The 17,592-nt window shown below is 44.7% G+C and overlaps 1 protein-coding gene across 6 annotated transcripts; it reads left to right on the forward strand.

Annotated features, from left to right (window-relative positions):
• The first annotated feature begins 495 nt into the window (after nt 1-495).
• On the forward strand, nt 496-15,383 carry LOC123169133 (probable serine/threonine-protein kinase DDB_G0279405). 6 transcript variants are annotated; one of them, XM_044586980.1, is made up of 18 exons: nt 496-731; nt 1,088-1,212; nt 7,542-7,800; nt 7,893-8,121; nt 8,221-8,371; nt 8,475-8,687; nt 9,560-9,658; nt 9,728-9,816; nt 9,927-10,036; nt 10,124-10,236; nt 10,333-10,375; nt 10,464-10,555; nt 11,376-11,424; nt 13,866-13,936; nt 14,431-14,553; nt 14,645-14,760; nt 14,864-14,909; nt 14,999-15,383. In XM_044586980.1, the coding sequence occupies exons 2-18, from the start codon at nt 1,096-1,098 to the stop codon at nt 15,206-15,208; spliced, it is 2,130 nt and encodes a 709-aa protein (XP_044442915.1). In that variant the 5' UTR covers nt 496-731; nt 1,088-1,095; the 3' UTR covers nt 15,209-15,383. The 6 variants fall into 6 exon arrangements, with proteins under 6 accessions (XP_044442915.1, XP_044442914.1, XP_044442918.1 ...); XM_044586979.1 differs by having other exon boundaries at nt 497-731; nt 1,083-1,212; XM_044586983.1 differs by having other exon boundaries at nt 497-731; nt 1,083-1,212; nt 10,497-10,555.
• Nucleotides 15,384-17,592: the final 2,209 nt, after the last annotated feature.

The raw sequence follows: 17,592 nt of genomic DNA on the forward strand, positions 1-17,592 counted from the left end.
CCAACATCACCATGGTGTTCGCCAACTTGCATAGCTCCCTAGTACCGCGTGCCTACCAAATGTCATTATATGTTGACGATGCAGAGATTTTCCGAAAACTTCCTCGTGTGTTTGGTGAGGCGTCTGGCCTGCATATACAAAGATGCGCACTTAGGAGTGTGTCGAGAAAAAAAAAGTACAATAAAGGTCTTCGCTACTATTTTAGCTGAAAAAAGCGTCTACAAAAGAAGCACTCTAGGCGCGACATCACCACGAAAGTGCCGCACGCCCTCCTTTGATAAGTGTAATACCTGCTGTCCACCAGCCGAGTTCCCACCATTTATAGATTCGAAACCGTGTACCATTACAGTTGTGTATGTCCATCTTCAAATACCTTTTGATTTTTTCTATGGAAAAGTTAGCGCGTGCTTTTGACCTTTGGGTGCGCAGGAATATGTTCTCAGCCGAAAGGGAGCGTCTCAGGCTTAAACAAATATACAGATGTGCACTGGCTCGTCTGTAGTCTGAGCAATTCCCCACATTTCTACCGAGTTCACGAGTGAAATCCTGGTCGACACTCGACACTCGGCATCGGCTTCAAGGACGCGCCGTCGCCAGTCTGTCCAGCACCGCCGGTCAGCAGCAGCCCAGCCCGTCTGTCCCCGACGAGCCCCCGAACTCCAATCCTCGGTGGGCAAGCAGGGGACGCCGCGGCTTCCACCGAGTTCCACAAGTCGCCAGGCCGTTTCCAGGTTAGTGCTTTCCCCATAGCTCTCCTCCTTTGAGTTCATCGGATGGTTTTGTGGAAACTCCATGCATCTTGGTATCATTACTATCATCACAGGCTCATAGCTATGTGTTACTGTTGGGTCTGCGCTTGACTGAATTTTTGTTCTTTGTGTAAATTATCTAGTACTCCCTCCGTCCAAAGTTAGTATAATGTTAAGTCACTTATTTTGAGACGTAGGGAATAGATCTTTGTTGTATCTTGGGTCTTATTTGTGACAGATATGTTGATCTGCTGGTCAGCAAGGAGAAAGATCAAAGGAATTAAATTGCTTATTGGGCTGTAGATATAAGGTTTTTTTTCCCCTTTCTGTCAGGAAAGGCAACGGAATGGACGATGCATGTTCACGGCCAACGCTTATGCCACTCGATTTATTACGAGAAATTACTAATGGTTTCTCCGAGGAGCGGAGACTTGGTAGCGGTTCGTTTGGAAAGGTTTATGAGGTAAGATTTATGATCTCCATGGCTTCCTGAAATGGACAAGATCATACAATAATGCAACTAATTATCTTCCTAACAAAGGGGTATATGGTAATATTCACAATACTGTATATAAAATCTGAGATCTATTAGGAGATGATGAGTGAGTACGTGCATGTGTATGCAAGTTGCATATTTTATTTCCAGACAAGCATGAGGCCTCCCTCCTCCAGCCCATCATGTCCCTCGTCGGCCGCGGGAGCGACAGGAGGGAAAACCTAGCCGCCGTCATGCCTCCCTTTCTCCCTCCACCTCCCTCACGGTCAGCGTCGGCGCCGGCGGGGATCCATCATCCTCTCGCGTGGTGGATCGGCTTGGCGGGGCTTCTAGGCTAGAGTGCGGCGCTGGCGGCACGCGCCGGAGCAAGGCAGCGACGGTGGCATGGCGGGTGCGCGCCGGGCAATGTGGGGAGGAGCGTGCTCGGGGATCAGCGGCGGCGGCTTCGCGGTGGCCAGATCCGTCCCGCAGGGTGGCGCGGGGTGCGACCGGGCGACTACCTTGTAGCTGTGGACACTACTCCTCGCGGCGGCATGGCGGGTGTGTGTCAGGCAATGCGGGGCGAAGCGTGCTCGGGGTTTGGCGGCGGCTTCGCGACGGCCAGATTCGACCCGCGGGTGGCACGAGCTGTGGCCGGCCGACTACCTTGTAGTTGTGGATGCTACTCCTCGCGACAGCGGCGGCATGTCTCCCTCCCTGGTGTGGCCTTCTGACGACGCGACGATGGATGCTGGGGCGGTGGCCGCGGGCGGCGGAGCTGGTGGTGGCCTTCTCTTCATAGTGATGGGATGTCAAGCGTGGTTGACCATGGGACAGCGCATGAGAGATTCGGGACCTAGTGCCTGAATTTGATGCTCCTCCATTACTAGGATAAGGGAGTCTAGGAGCATAACCATTATTTTTCCAATTTGGATTACAGCTATTACAAGCAATAAAATTCACATCACTAGTTTCTTCATTAGTGATGACATTCATGTTTACATATTCTTTACCTTTCATCACGGAGATAAGTTCATCAAGTTTGGCTGTCAACTCTGTGCTACTTAATTCAACTGAGTTCACCCTCTTGGTGGTGGCTCTTTCAACATGCGATTGGACATGGTTCTTTTGCATATCATCAAGTAATTTCTTAACATCATCTATGGGCTTTCCCATGATTGTTCCTCCTAAAGCTGTATAAAGCATAGTTTTTGAAATGTGATTTAAATCATTATAAAAGATATGAAGGATTAACCACTCCTTCGTTCCATGGTTAGGGCAATGCCTCATAGCTTCTTTCATTCTATCCCACGCCAGCACCGGTGGCTCACGTTCTTCTTTCTTGAAACCTGTAATCTGAGAACATAATTGCATATTTTTTACAGGTGGACAAAACTTAGATAAAAAAATTGCTGCAATAATCAGCCCAAGAAGTAATACCGCCTCTAGGTAGAGCTAGAAGCTGTTCTTTTGCTTTTCCACTCAAAGAGAAAGGAAATAGACACAACTTTAAAGCGTGAGGGTCATAATCTCTAATGCGTGTCATGTTGCAGAATTCAGTAAAACTATGCAAGTGCATACCAACATCTTAAGAAGCAGAGCCTTCAAATTGGTCATGTTGAACCATGAAAACTAACTTCGGTTTGATCTCATACTCAGTGGCTGCAGCCTCAGGTTGTGCTATTGGTTCACGCATGAAGTTATTGCTACGAGTAGCAAAACTCCCAAGGTTACAAGCCATGGTAATCTGTTTGTGTTTTTCAACAGGCAAGACTTGCAACAAGAAATAAAATTTAAACTAAAAACAGAAAAGTAAAAACAAAAATTGAAACATAACTTTAGCAAAAACTCTAAACACAAAGACTAGGAATACTAAACTCCTCCCCGGCAACGGTGCCAGAAAAATAGCTTGATACCTCCTTTTACTGATCCGTTAATGGAACAGAAAAGTGTATCCCGCACCTATTTCCCTAGAGGTGACCCTGGGTTATCGAACCTATGAGAGAAAGATTCTCTTAAAGCGATGGTCTCTAGCAAGCTTATGTTAAAGGATCGGTTTCAGCTTTTGATCGGATCAATTAAGCAAATAGTGATTCAAACACTTATAATAAAAAGAGGTACGAGAATGAGGTCTTAATGCTTACAACCATGTATTTGTGTTGGGACCAGATATGATCTTTTGTGCGCTAAAAGTTACCCATCGAGATGTGCTTGTTACAAACCAAAGTGGGGTATGTGTCTAAATAACATCTTGACCAGCATAAGTTCTGCATCAAGAATCAGTTGTCCTACCGCAGGCCCTATCCGTCGCGCGAGGTTGACTTATTAATTAACATAATGAACTCAGACAAGAGCTTTGGGCTTTTAATGATTACACCTCGTGTATCTCCAAGGATAGGATCCGTGTTACCCTACTAAACCTTATTGCCACCGATGTTTTGTATAACACTTCATGGTCTCCTTGCTCCTAGCCTCACCGTGGCTCGATCTCCATGATCATGGGTACCTACAGGGATCAAGATCACGAACATGATAAGAGACATTCACGGAACAATTTTATTTCACACATACGTGATATTAATTCAAAGCCCTTCCATTGATCCCCACAACAAATACAGAGGGTTCCAAGGCTTATGCCTCAACCCATACCTTACCTAACTACTCAAACATTTAAGAACACATCTTGAAGATTGATTGATTGCAAATATGTCTTACAATGGATGCCTTGTGCGATGGACGATTACAAGTATGAACTAGATGAGGTAGCACTATGGTGGTAATGGTGGTTATGGAGATGGCAATTGCGGCGGCTAGGGTTTGTCGATGAAGATGATGTTCTCGCTTCTGTCGACCGCTCCCCTGTTGACATTTTGATGTGGTCCCATTTTATAGAAGTTATTCAGGTGGACAATCTGGCTCGGTTTGCATGCCATACGAGCGCTCATACGGGCGCGAACACCATTTTTTGTGCTGTCTTTGCAGAAACACCTCCTATTGGTTTGATCTTTCTCTATTTTCCTTCCTTTCCATTTCCACACGCGATTTCTTTCCTTTTTAGCCCATTTCCCGTGGAAACACATCCAATAGAGTATTTGTGGAATCCTTTGCATTCATTATTCATTAGAAGCAATATCGGAGCGAATATATCTTTTTAAATGAAATATCTGGGTTTATGCTAAGGTAGATTAGTGTAAAAATATCACTCATCAAATATGATGATTTCATGGCCGGACGTGTGATGCGTTAGATGGATACTCCAGGTGATTGGGAACATAAAACAGGAGTGGAAGAACTTAATTTTTATGGGTCTTTGAGTATCATGAAGAAAAATAAGGAACTACCGTTGCAGATGGAGTCATGTGATGTAAGGGGGTAGTAGTGAAGCTCATGAATGGTTGAAGTCCACGTACATGGAAATTCGCGCATGGTGGCTTCAACATGGCAATGTCATATCCGCCTATATTTTTTCTCGAAAAGGATGATTACCCCCGGCTTCTGCATACAACATGATGCACACAACCATCTTAATTAATTATTCACCAGAGTCTGACAAAATGAATACAAGGATCAACACGAAGCCCCCTTCTAGCCGAACAAAGTCGCTACACCTACAAACATACAGATGTTCCATGTCCGCATAACAGACACAATCTAATACAGTGGCCTGAAGACCATCCAGTCTAGGTATCCCATAACATGCACCGTTTGCACACGCACTAGGATCCGCCGCCGCCATCTTACGCCATCTTCCGCCATCCCGTCTTCAGGAGGAATAAGTGCATAGATCTTGCCAGTCCCATCTACCATCGACGGCACCACAACACCAGAGAGCTCCACCATCTTGCGTGCGTCGATCAAACCATGTGCAACTCTGAGACTCCATTGCTCCACACCACTGAGACCCACCATCATCAACGCGGTCGATGAAACACCGCTCCACCTGTTGTCCTTTTTAGTGAACCAGTGCTCCAAGATGATGCCCCTAGGAGGGAGAAAAGCACCAAAGTCTTTGTCATCATCCAATCCGGAAGACCTAGATCTAGGTTTTCCCTCGGAACAGCTGCCACCTTAAGGAAGAGGGGCACGCCATCTGCAACTGCCGACGCACCCAAGCGGTGCCCACCACCACAGCGACGACGCCTTCAACAAGGACACACCGCCAAGAGCAATGTCGCTGCCCTAGGTTTTCACACAGAGTCCGTGAGGTGGGAAAAGGTAGGGCGGACCCGAACGACGTCGTAGACGGCAGGAACTGACCTGGGAATTATCCCAATCTGGACCCCCACCTCCCGCTCCATCCCAACCCGGCAACCGGCTAGCAGCACGACCATGTCCGATAAGACGAAATGCACGCACCATGGGTTGGAGGAAGGAGTAGATCGGCGCCATTGGCCGCCAGGGCATCAATCCGCCGCACCAACCCACCGATGAATCGCCGACCATCCGGTCCGATCCCCAGCTGACAACCCGCCCCGCCATGCTACCAGATAGGGAAGAGTCAACAAAGGGACCGCCGTCCCTGATCCATGGATCGCAGCCGCCGTACTAGCGCCGAGCAGCCGAAGAAGGGCCCCGCCGCCGCCTTCCTCGGAGCCATCTAGACTTTGCCGAAGGGCGCCTCATGCGACGGTGAGGGGAGAAAGGTGCAACGGAGGATGATGAGGCTTCGGGGTGAAGGGCGGCGAAGGAGGGATCCGGTGGCGGTGCTAGATCGTGATCGCGAGTCCCTTCTGGCCGGAGCGAATCGCATCGCCTCCCGAACCATTTTTTAAGGAGCGAGACGGTCTCCAAGCGAGAATGGTGGTCAAACATGTGGTATGACTAAGTGTGTAGATGGTGCTGAAGCAGTGTTGGAGAGTACCAACTTCAACTTGGTGATTGTGCCTATCGAGGTGGACACATATGGAGATGGGCAAGAGAGTTGACAATGGAGAAACTGAAAAAGTGTTGAAAAGTCTGAAAAAATCTTGGATATATGGCTGTATATTCTAGGTGTTTGATGCACTTGGCAAAGTGTGAATGTCATACGCAGAAGGAGGCAGAGTGCTAAATACTGTCCAAAAAAAGGATGAGACAACTTCTAATGTGACTCGAGATGACTAAAGGCAACAAAAATTTTCTTCAAGTTCAGACATGCAGTCAACAATAGCGAGAATGGTGAGTTCATAAATTCTTATATATGACATCCAATATGTGAGTTGTTCACTCTCCCACAGATTAAGAAAGAAGCCACCAGGGTGACGATGCATTGGTGTGGTTGGATATGGTGATTTTATGGTCGGGCGTGTAATGCGTTGGACGAATACTCCGGGAGATTGGGAACATAAAACAGGAGTTGAAGAACTTAATTTTTTTGGGTCTTTGAGTATCATGAAGAAAAAAAGGAACTACAGTTGCTGCAGGTGGAGTCATGTGATGTCAACGGAGCAGTAGTGAAGCTCATGAATGGTTCAAGTCCAAGTACACGGAGATTCGTGCATGGTGACTTCAAGATGGCAAGGTCATATTCGCCTATGTGGAGTGTTAATATGTGTCAAATATTAGGTGTATGGGTTGTTCTACAATTGGACTTGTAACTATAGCCGTGGGTTAGGTCTTTGAGTCGATAGGACACGTGTACCTGGGACTATTATATATAGTCACCACGGGTAGCCGATAGCCAAATAGACTAGACATAAGTTGTACGTTAAAACAGAGATCATGAGAGATACGGTCCAGGCACCGTTGTAGGGATGGCCGGACCAGCCGTAGTGCGGCGGTCGGAGTGATGTCTGGTGTTCTTGGAGGGCTTATCGTTGAATACATGGCCGTGCACCCGTAATCATGCCCCGAAGATATAGCCATGTTGACAAACCTCAGTAACAAATATTGGTCTCATGCTCGTGCTTGTGTGATTGCTTGTCCTCAACGGATCAACGGGTGACCTCAAATATATCTTCAGTAGCTGCAAAAGATATATTCCCATCACCACTTATGAACCTAGTTTCCTTCAGAAGCCACTCGGTTGTGTGTCATCTCCTTCATCTTCAAGGCGGGTAGCCCCAGCAACACTTTACCCCGGGAGTAAACTTGTTTTCCTTTTACGCGTGGGAGTAAACTTGTCGACGACCAGCTCCCTCAGTATGATGTCAGAGTACTCCAGGCGAGCACTCGAGCAGCTCCTGCAACGCAGAAGATAGCTACTCTTATATTTCTTTCTCTACTGATCTTATTAATGATTAACGCACATACTGTCATGCAGCAGTACATGACTTGGGTCGAGCATTTTCTGCTTAACTATACGAACAGAAAATTAAACCATGTGAAATGTTTGGTAGGGAGTGCTTCAAGACGGGAAAAAGATAGCTGTGAAGATGCTCTATGATATGCCCGGACTCGACGATGAGCAATTTAAGAACGAGTTTAAGAATCTGACATGGCTCCGACACCAAAATATTGTGCGGTTAGTTGGCTATTGCTACGATATTCAGGAAATACAAGTAATGCACGAAGGAAGGTTGATTCTTGCTGAAAGGACACATAGGGCGCTCTGCTTGGAGTATATGTCTAAAGGAAGCCTTGAAAATTATCTTTCTGGTAATGATAAAGTTCTCCTTGTTTTAGCCAGCATGTTAAGGTATCATTGTTAAAATTTACATCTCAAGAATTCTCCTTATTTGGTTCTGCAGATGAATGTGATAGATATGATTGGCATACAGGATATGGAATAGTTAATGGGATTTGCCAGGGTTTGAAGTACCTCCACAATGAATTAGAACCTCCCATTTATCATTTGGATTTAAAGCCAGCCAATGTATTGCTGGATGAGAACATGGTTCCCAGGATTGCAGATTTTGGGATGTCAAGGCTCTTCACAGATGAACAAACACGAGCTACAAGAAGCTCTTTAGGAACATTGTAAGCATTCTTCATGTGAACTTAAATTTGAAAAATGTAACTTTTTATTTGGATTAGATGTATAGTTTCAGCAACATTTATCTATGATCTATGATGCAGTGGGTACTTGCCACCGGAATATATACACAATAATTTAATCTCAAATAAGTTCGACATATTCAGCTTGGGTGTTGTAATTATAAAGATAATGGCAGGACGTGCGGGCTACTTCAATAGCGCTGAAATGCCATCCCGGGAATTCACTGATCTTGTAAGATAATATGTTGTCTTTATTGAGATCGTGTGTACATTCCATAAGTAATACTTTGCTTATCCTTGTATATGACCAATATTTTTGCGCTCTAACTGCGTAGGTGCAGGAAAAGTGGACAACTAAGCTACTTGAAACATTTAATCTGAGGAAGGCATATTCTGCACAAGTAAGAATATGCATTAAAATAGCTTTAAGTTGTGTGCAGGAGGATCGACATAAAAGGCCAACTATACAGGATATTGTTGATAGACTGAATAATACAGTAGCTAAGTGTACTGATGCGGCAAGAATGGACTGGTTCTTGATTTACCAGGTGTGAACTGGTTGCTGTTTAAATACCATCTTCCTCTTAATCTAGGTCTTCTTTTTCCTATGGAATAAAAACTAGAATCTGGAATTATGTCATGGGTACACCATGGTAAATATTGCTAATTGCCATGGATTGTCATAGTTTGATTCAGCCATGATCTATTTTCGAAAAAAAATTATTATAGATATGAGCCTGTGTGTGTATGTGTTAGAAGCATGAGGCTGATGTTTATGGAGTTGTAAGTATAGCAATGAAGTAAGATTAAAAATAACCAAGAAAGAAGAGGAACCGAAAGGATTCTAGTTTCCCCAAATTACCAAATTATATTAGCATTGCCCGAGCCTGCTTCAGAGGAGATATAGCATTAGTTGTGAAAAAGCATTGGGCATGCACCTAGGTGGTGAGGTGCAGGAAAGGAGTTGATCGTGTAACTCGAGATCAGAACATGTGTCCAGATGTGAATCCAATTGATCTCACCAGCAATTATTCTGACAATTATGAGGCCTGGATTTTGCATGTGTATGTGGGTACTCCAGCTCCTTGACAGGTTGCCTTTAATCAAGTTGGCACAAAATAGTCGTGCCCAGAATATAGTCTCAGCATGTCCAACATGCTTATTGAAGTATGTTATTGAGAGCAGAATGATGCCTTTACAGAAGTTGACTCAGTACATCTTAAACTTGAACAAATGCTTATTGAAGTATGTTGGTCTGCTGAATAGCTTTGTGTATGACTCTGCATGACTGCATGTAGTTGTGTTCTTAGTTGTCGGTTAGAACAGCTTTTGTACCTTCTATATTATTAAACCTGCTATTAGTAATATTAGTATAGTTGATTCTTTTAAGAAGCTAAGTTGATTGGTTATACTGATGCAGGACAGTTTAGGTCATTTAACTCAACCTGGAAACATATCTAATCTCCATTGTGAACAAGAAACTCCGTCTAAAAACAACCCTTCCCCATCTTACGATATGGTATGATATCATCCTGTAATTAGCTTGTTTAATGTTGTAGCTTTATGTATAATTGTTTCCTCTTCACAGGAGGCTGATAAGAACATTTTCCCTCGGTATGCTCAAGATCCAATTGATAAACATGTCAACCATATATACCATGGATCCACTTTTAATCAGTATGCTCAGTTTATATTTTGAAATTCTGTTTGTTATCGGCCATCCAGTCAAGTATGTCACGGAACGGAAAGATGTTGACCTCGGTTTCTTGCCTGGAACTACCTTTCAGGGATACAGCAACAATTATTCACTCTACTTGTTTTGAAGAAAATGCTAGTCCTACAAAAGCAGTATTAGATGGTGACTCGCCGAATGACAATCAAGAGTACTCAGCTGATGGTAAATAAATACTCGGTAGCTAATTATATTATTTAACTAGAAAAGATTCCAGATCATCTATTGACATGGGCAATACGTTTAACGTAGGTAATTCATTACCTGGTGTTGAGGGATTTCAAATTTCCGGCGATCCTAAACCAGGATCTACTTTAAGAGCATGCGGTTTTTCTATAAATGGTACTACAGTTTGTCATATCCAGGTATGTTGTTTCTGACTCTGAATTGCTATTCTGTCATCTTTGATGTGAATTTCCAGACCTTGCAATTAACCTTTCACATGGGAATGTTGTTTTCAGTGGGTTCACTATCTTAAAGATGGGACCAGGCATTCTATTGAAGGTAAAGAAGGGACCTTTTGTCCTGCAACTTCATAATGTTCAGCGAATAAGTAATTATACTGAATAATTCTATATGTTCTGCACTCCAGGTGCTACGACGTCTGACTATGTGGTTACTGCAGATGATGTTGACACTCTTCTTGCTGTAGACTGCACTCCTATGGATGATAATGGTCGCCAGGTTGCAGACAAATGTTGTTCTATAATGTGTTTGTCCGGTTCGAGGCTTGGGAACTTGACAAAACTTTGATTATACATTTGCAGTATTAACCACATGAGCTTGGAGCCTGCGATACGAAATTAGTACCCTAAACTATACTACAGACACTAATGGATATGGGATTTTCTGCACCTCATTAAAAAAACTAAACCTACGCGCAAAACAATTTTTTTAACCTTATTTTTTCAGAAACTCAGGTAAAGTGAAATTTACTCTAAAATTTGATCAAACTGACTATGGAGGTTTAAAATATTCCTGTTTTTACCATTATCATGACATAGACCTGTTTTGGCACCGTCAGGTTTTGAAGCATTTTGTGGCTTCTCTCGTTATAGTACATGCTTTCTCTCATTTCCATTGTTACAAACTATGGGTATTTTTAACTTGGTCATTAAAGGCTGCATGTTTTGGTCCTTATAGGCTGCTAAACGGCTTGTAAGAGCACAATCATATCCTTTAAAATGTTATTATATATGCATAGGCCCAGGACCATCTGACATTTACAAAAGCTTGATTAGCTGTGTATTTCCTGGGTTTTCTATTTTTTAAATGATACTTTCTGTGGGAAGTTCACATGCTAATTTTCATTGAGGCAATAATTTTTTATTATCTAGCTGGGATAAATGTACTTGCAATATTCCAAACGCATGGGTCTAAAATGAAATTATGTATGCCGTAATGTTCTTCTTTGAATTTGTTATGTTGAATTTTTGCATTAGTTCTGCCCATAGTGCTCTTCTTTGAGATTTTGAGTTTGATGAGCTGTTCCTCTTGATTGTAGGGTAATTTGGTGATGGAATTTGCTAACAATGCCAACAAGATAACCTGCGGTAAGTGTATGCTGTATGTATTGTTGCTTCCTGGATCCCTTGGTAGGATGAATTGTGATTTTGTCATGCTCTCCTGTAATATTATTGGATCAACATTTGTAATTGACATATTCTGACTAGCATATTTTGAAATTTTCCCCCTCGTGTCGCCCCCGCGGGCGACCTAGGGGGAACCCTAGCCGCCGTCCTCTCGGCCCCTCCTCCGCCTCCACCTCTCCTCGCCGCCGTCCGCAGCGCCGGCGGGCAAAGCTTGGGCGGCTGGGCGACGGCGGGGCATCTCTCCCCCTTGGGACGTAATGGGCGGCGCGGGACGACCAAATCGCGAAGAGGCGTCGGGTTAGCGCGGGGTCTGGCGGCGCGGCGGGCGAGCATCTTGGCGGCGGCGCGTTGCGGCGCCCGCGACGCGGCTCGGCAGCTGCGGCTTGGATGCGTGTCCGCGACGAGGTGGTGGCTGCGTGGTCTTCAGATCGGGTGGTCGCGGGCGCCGCCATGTTCAGGCCGGATCCATCTGGATCTGGCGCTCGGATGTTGTCGGCCGGCGCAGGGTGGTGGTCTACGCCGCTGGCCTCGTCGGATCGTTGGATCCGGCGCCTGGAGATCTACAACAGCTGTCCTTCTTGATCTCTGCTGGTCTCGGTTCGTCTCGCTGTCGGATCCGGAACATCAGAGGTTTGGTGGTATAGGTTGGGGACCGGAGGAAACTTTGGCCGGCTGGTCCGGCCCGGCATCGGCGTCGTCCCTCGACACTGTTACCCTCCCTGGAGGCGAAGCCAAGGTCCCTCCTATCCACATCTGAACCCCTCCCGGACGAAAGTCCAAAATTCAGTCTGGATTGAGCGGCGGCGGCGCCCTGCGCGTCGTAACCTCCATGGAGGCGCCGTCTTGGGAGGCTCAGATGGTCGGGCGAGAGACGCTATGGGTGGTGGGCGCCGCGTAGCTCCAGCAGCGGCGACAGTTTGAGCTCCGGGGGAAACCCTAGATCTGGGTCTACCGGATCGGACGATGATGGCACCTTCGCTGCCGTTGTCCCTCCTGGGGGCATCATTTTGGAGCACGTGCTGGCTGGAGGGGACAAGAGGAGGAGCGGAGTTTCATGTATCGCGAGGCTGACGGCGGATCTTGGCGGCATGGCATCGCGGAGGTTCGGCGATGGGCGCTTTTGGAGATGGACTCACGCAGGAGGAGGAAGCTGTCTGGCGTCATGGTGGCGTTGAAGGCAGAGAGGCCTGGCAAGGTCGGTGCAACAATTTTGCTCTGAGGATGGACCGAGGGATGATGGAGGTGACGGCCCTTGCAGCGTGCGGTGCTCACTGGGAGTGTGTCTGACCGATGTGGGACCCAATCCAGGTAGTGGCTTGGATGGGACACCCGGCTTTAGATGTTAGGCTTTAGTGCGATGTCTGTTTGGTATTAGGCCCGGACATTCGGCACGCCTTCATCAAGGGGATAGGAATAGCAACGGTGTTGCGAAGATGGTGGCTTCAGACTTATTGATGTATCACCTTGTACGGTCTTAATTTGTGAATAATTAATAATATGGCTGCATGCATCGTCTAGATGCAGAGGCCGGGGGTACATCCTCCTTTTCTAAAAAAATAAAAAAATGTTTCGAAACTTGCAAAATTTCTAGACACTAGTATTTACTACCCATTGTATCTTGTTGGTAAAGTCGAAGGTTCATCTACATAATAATGGCATTTTTTTATGTTTGACAAATTAACTTCTCAATAACATGAAATTTTATATATTAGCCATGGACATCGTTTTTTAACCTCTAGCCTACCCCAACTTGTTTGTGACAAAAGGCTTTGTTCTAGCCTTCCGGCTGTTGCATATTTACCTCTGTACATACCTCCTCCCAAGGGAGGGCTGGGATACACTGATACTAATTTGTTGAAAACCACTATAATTTTGAAAGATTCAAATTTGTGTGCATAGTTTTTTTTTTGAAGAAAACACCGAAAGGTCCTTGTAATTTTACATGCTTGTGGTAAAAGCATATTTTATTTGAAGATGAGTCACAGACTTATGGTCACCTGATAGATAGGATAATTACATGTATGTTCGTGTTACACTATTTCGAAGTGGGAGTCTTGTAGGAGCACCTCAGGAAGAAAATGAAGAGGATGCCTGCGATTGTTTACACAGTACACAAAGGTCTAAAAAAGGGCACAAACTTGATGACTAAAAAAGTTAGTGAAAAACTTACGTCCATGATGACGAGGTTTCATTATTTGGTTTCTCTAGAAAATATCGACTTATAATTAGCGATATTTGTTCACCATGGTTGATCTTTTGTGCCTGTGAAATGTTGAGGTATGGTGAACGCTCTTCTTCTAGGTTATCCTTAATTTAGTGCACTACTGTTAGCATAGCTCTGCGTTTCATTTACACTTCTTTACTTTCTTAGAATTATCCAAGTTCCATTCTATGTTACGCAGACCCAGAACTGCAGAATGACGTCAATATATGTATTTCAAGGGGGAGAGCCGACTTTGATGTTTTTGTCCTGGTAGGTCTTCAAGTATTTGTTATCCATCAACTGTCTGAACTATAAGTACAATTTGCTGCCCTATGAAGAGAATGCTCACTTGGAAGGCTTCCGATCCTGATAATGCCATCAGTCATGTTTTAGAAGTTCGGCATTTTTGTTAGTGTTCCTTCTACTGTTGCATTTTGTGTCCTATAAACTTGTGATCCTTCAGATGCATGCGTACATTATTCTACTGTTGCATTTTATGTCTTATAAACTAAAGAGGGAGCAATCGAAGAAACTGTCATCATTTTCTAGCTTATTTTGAACTAGGAGCTTACACTTAAAACGATTGCGCAATTTTTAGAGAAAAAATAGATTGCGCAATTTGATTAAGGGTATTCCGTAATCCGTATAATACAAGGGTCACAAGTAGGGAGGCAAGGAGGTCTGATCAAAACTGACAGCATTATGCTCCACATCGACTCTCATCAGTGTACTATAATTGAAGGCTGACATCTGCCTTTGCACAGCAGATGTATTCTCCTGAGGAATGGGAACATGCCACTTTAGTGCTTAGACGAACTGGATATCAAGTTAACTTAAGCCGTAAGGATGAAATTTTAATTGACGAGAAATATTCACCAAATGTACAGGTACATTGTCGGACAGGCACATTTATTCATTCAGTACTTATGGTTGCGCCTGACAGATGTTATTTGATTTTCTATATTTATTTTCCCACAGATAAAAATTCCCATTGGACGAACTACTCAGTTTATTTTAGTAAGCTCTAGGGGTGTAAATCTACCATTTAATACACAGGGCATAACAGAGCCCAGTACCGAGGATAATGACATAAGGTGCCACTGCCAATTGTTACCGTACCATACTAACTTTTTGTTTGATGCTTTTTGGTTGACAAATGGTGAAAATTCATAGATCTGATTAAGTGCACCTCTGCAGGCTACGCGATCTAACCGTATTGGTCTTTAGAGCCTTCCAGAATAAGGTATATTTGACTTTCTGTGTACGATATATGGTCTGTGTCAAATTGTCTGTTCCATTTTCTTTTCTATGATTGAACTGAATTTAATGCAGACACCGCTATCTTCACTCGTCCTCCCAAAAGAAACAGATGCCATTTCATTTGCAAAGGAAAAAAATATAGATGACATTCCATCATCGAGCACGAAGAATCCCATCGCTGAGCCACCTGCCTTCTTGTCGAAGAAGAGATGGCTTAGTTCCTTTTTCAAAAGGAAAGGCAAGGGCCTAGCTAGATGTGCCAGCCAAGAAAATTCCCTTTAGAAGAGTTCTGCTCATTGTTCTGTGCAGGTTTTCATTTTTTGTCATGAGGTGAATGGCTAAGAGTATTTATCTTTTTTCTTCGTCCCATTTTATTACATTTATGAGGTAAAACTGGAGCAAACCGACATGTTGTAACCAACTTCTTATGTTCGATAGTAGACATAATTAACTAGAACAGCAGCCGATATCTTCTGCCCTGCTACAAGCTGCATCATGTGTACTGTTACTACTCTTGCGCGAGTTCCCGACATGTTTCTGAAGTCAAAGTACCTTCCTGGAACAGATATATAATCCACTCATTCCATGAAAAAGGTGATGTCTCTGGGTTTGTTGTGAGAGGTGTCAAACTTGTGCACTTTTTTTGATGTCTCTGAGATTCATCCAAGCCAAAGTTGGTGCTGCTACACTTGCTGACCATTGGCTCCATCTCCGGCCACCGAGTGGGTCATCCTGTATCGATCGATAGCGAGGGGGAGGATTTGTTTGCTGCTCCACCGCGCGTTGATGTGACCGGCCATGTTCATATCCGGCTGATCCGGCACGTGCAGGATTTCTGGTCGTTGATGGAATTCCCTACATAGGCGTCGAGGTTTCTGGGGGTGTGGACGCGATGTGGATGACGGAGACACGGACGTACAGTTCCGTCGCGGTGACGCGGTCACTCCGGCGGGCGTCTCTGGATACTGCTGATGACATGAGCTGACAGCGAGAACACAGACACCGCAGACACCAGTGTACGTGGCCTCACACGCTAGTGACGGGAACATCCAGACTGCAGGTACCGCCGGGTGCTCTAACATTTGTTCCATTTGTTTTCGCATGGATATGATAGAAGCTCACTTTATTGCATGAGGGGATGTACAAACTCATCTAAACCTGTACGATTTATTAAAGTGTAGTAACACACCATTCACCTCAACACGAGTTATTATCATCCTAGCTCCTACCAGTGGTGGTGTCTATATGTAGCTCTCTTCCACCGTGGTTTGTAGCGACCAACAGGCTAGAGCAGATCCCACTTCCCCGTCGTTCATTCTCATTTCCCGAGGAAAACTAAAGAAAGTTGCATATATGCCATTTCTCCAAGTAAGAGACAGCTAAAATGCATAGTAGTCCTCAAGAAATGTTCCCTCATTTTCATTTTGTTGAAGTCGTGTGGAAGAAATGTGAAACATGTTTCCTAAATACACGAAAACTGCCACGAACATGTTAGATTTGGGAGGCATTAGGAATTGATAAGGTTGTACTTACATCCCTATCTGTGGTCCATCTGTTAGAAGTGAAACTGATTGATCTCAAACTTGTGATTCTATTTTATCCCGTTTGTTTAGAAATGCAAGGGTGATGATGTGGATGACGATAGCACTGGGAAGAAGAAGGATGATGAGATGGATACCTCAGAGCATGCTAGTAACCCCTTCAGCCTACCGCCATCTAGTTCTGCACCTACTAATGATGTTCACATCACACAAGTGCAATGGCATGGACTTGCGGGCATTGATTCTGCTAGTGCGCTTGGTGGTGGATCCATGGTTGGCTCTAGCTCCCTTTAATTCCATTCCGCAGACCCCAAGGTGTATTCAGCTAGCGGCGGATCTACGTGCTAATTCCATGTTGCGAGGATGTCTCGAACGTTCACTGGTGAGGCAGCGCCAGGGGACTCTGTCTTCCCCCGCTCCATTGGACACTCATACAACGCAGCCATCTGCGCCCATGGAGATGGCGGTGTCGCACGCTACGGGCGGCGGTGATCTGGCTGGCGGGATGGCGCGGCTACTGATTAGTGTCAATGATCATTTGCAACTGCTGCTGATTAGTGGCAGTTGCACTTGAGTTGTGAAATGATCAGATCACTGCACTACACAAGTGCAAATGCCAATGATCAGTGCTACCAATGATCATTGCTACCAGCTCATGCCAAATGCACATGCTCAACTTGGTTCTACTACTATTTTTGGCATTCAGGTTTGTCCCACTAGCATGCACATGCATTTTCCTATGCTGATCATACAATCACGTAGCCTAGGCACTATCAATGTGGCAACATACACACTTACATAACAAAAACAACACCAAAACAGGAAAGAACGGCACCAAAGTATGAATGTGGCATGAACAAACCAATCTACCCTAGGCAGTAGCAATGTGGAAAGCACAGACCCATATGCATCAACTAGCATGACTAAGGCATCACCATTCTCATCTAACCACTATGAACACTAGCATTAGTCTGATTCAAGCCAGATGTAGTGGATTCAGATCGAATCCAATTGAGTCGAATCGAATCAAATCCAATCCAATCCACTGTGAACAATCAAATCTAACATTTCGTACTAACCAATACTCGAACTACCCTAAGAACCCTAACTACAAACTCATCTGCA

This window comes from Triticum aestivum, chromosome 7D, assembly GCF_018294505.1.
Source record: "Triticum aestivum cultivar Chinese Spring chromosome 7D, IWGSC CS RefSeq v2.1, whole genome shotgun sequence".
In the NCBI taxonomy this organism is placed as follows: Eukaryota; Viridiplantae; Streptophyta; class Magnoliopsida; order Poales; family Poaceae; genus Triticum; species Triticum aestivum.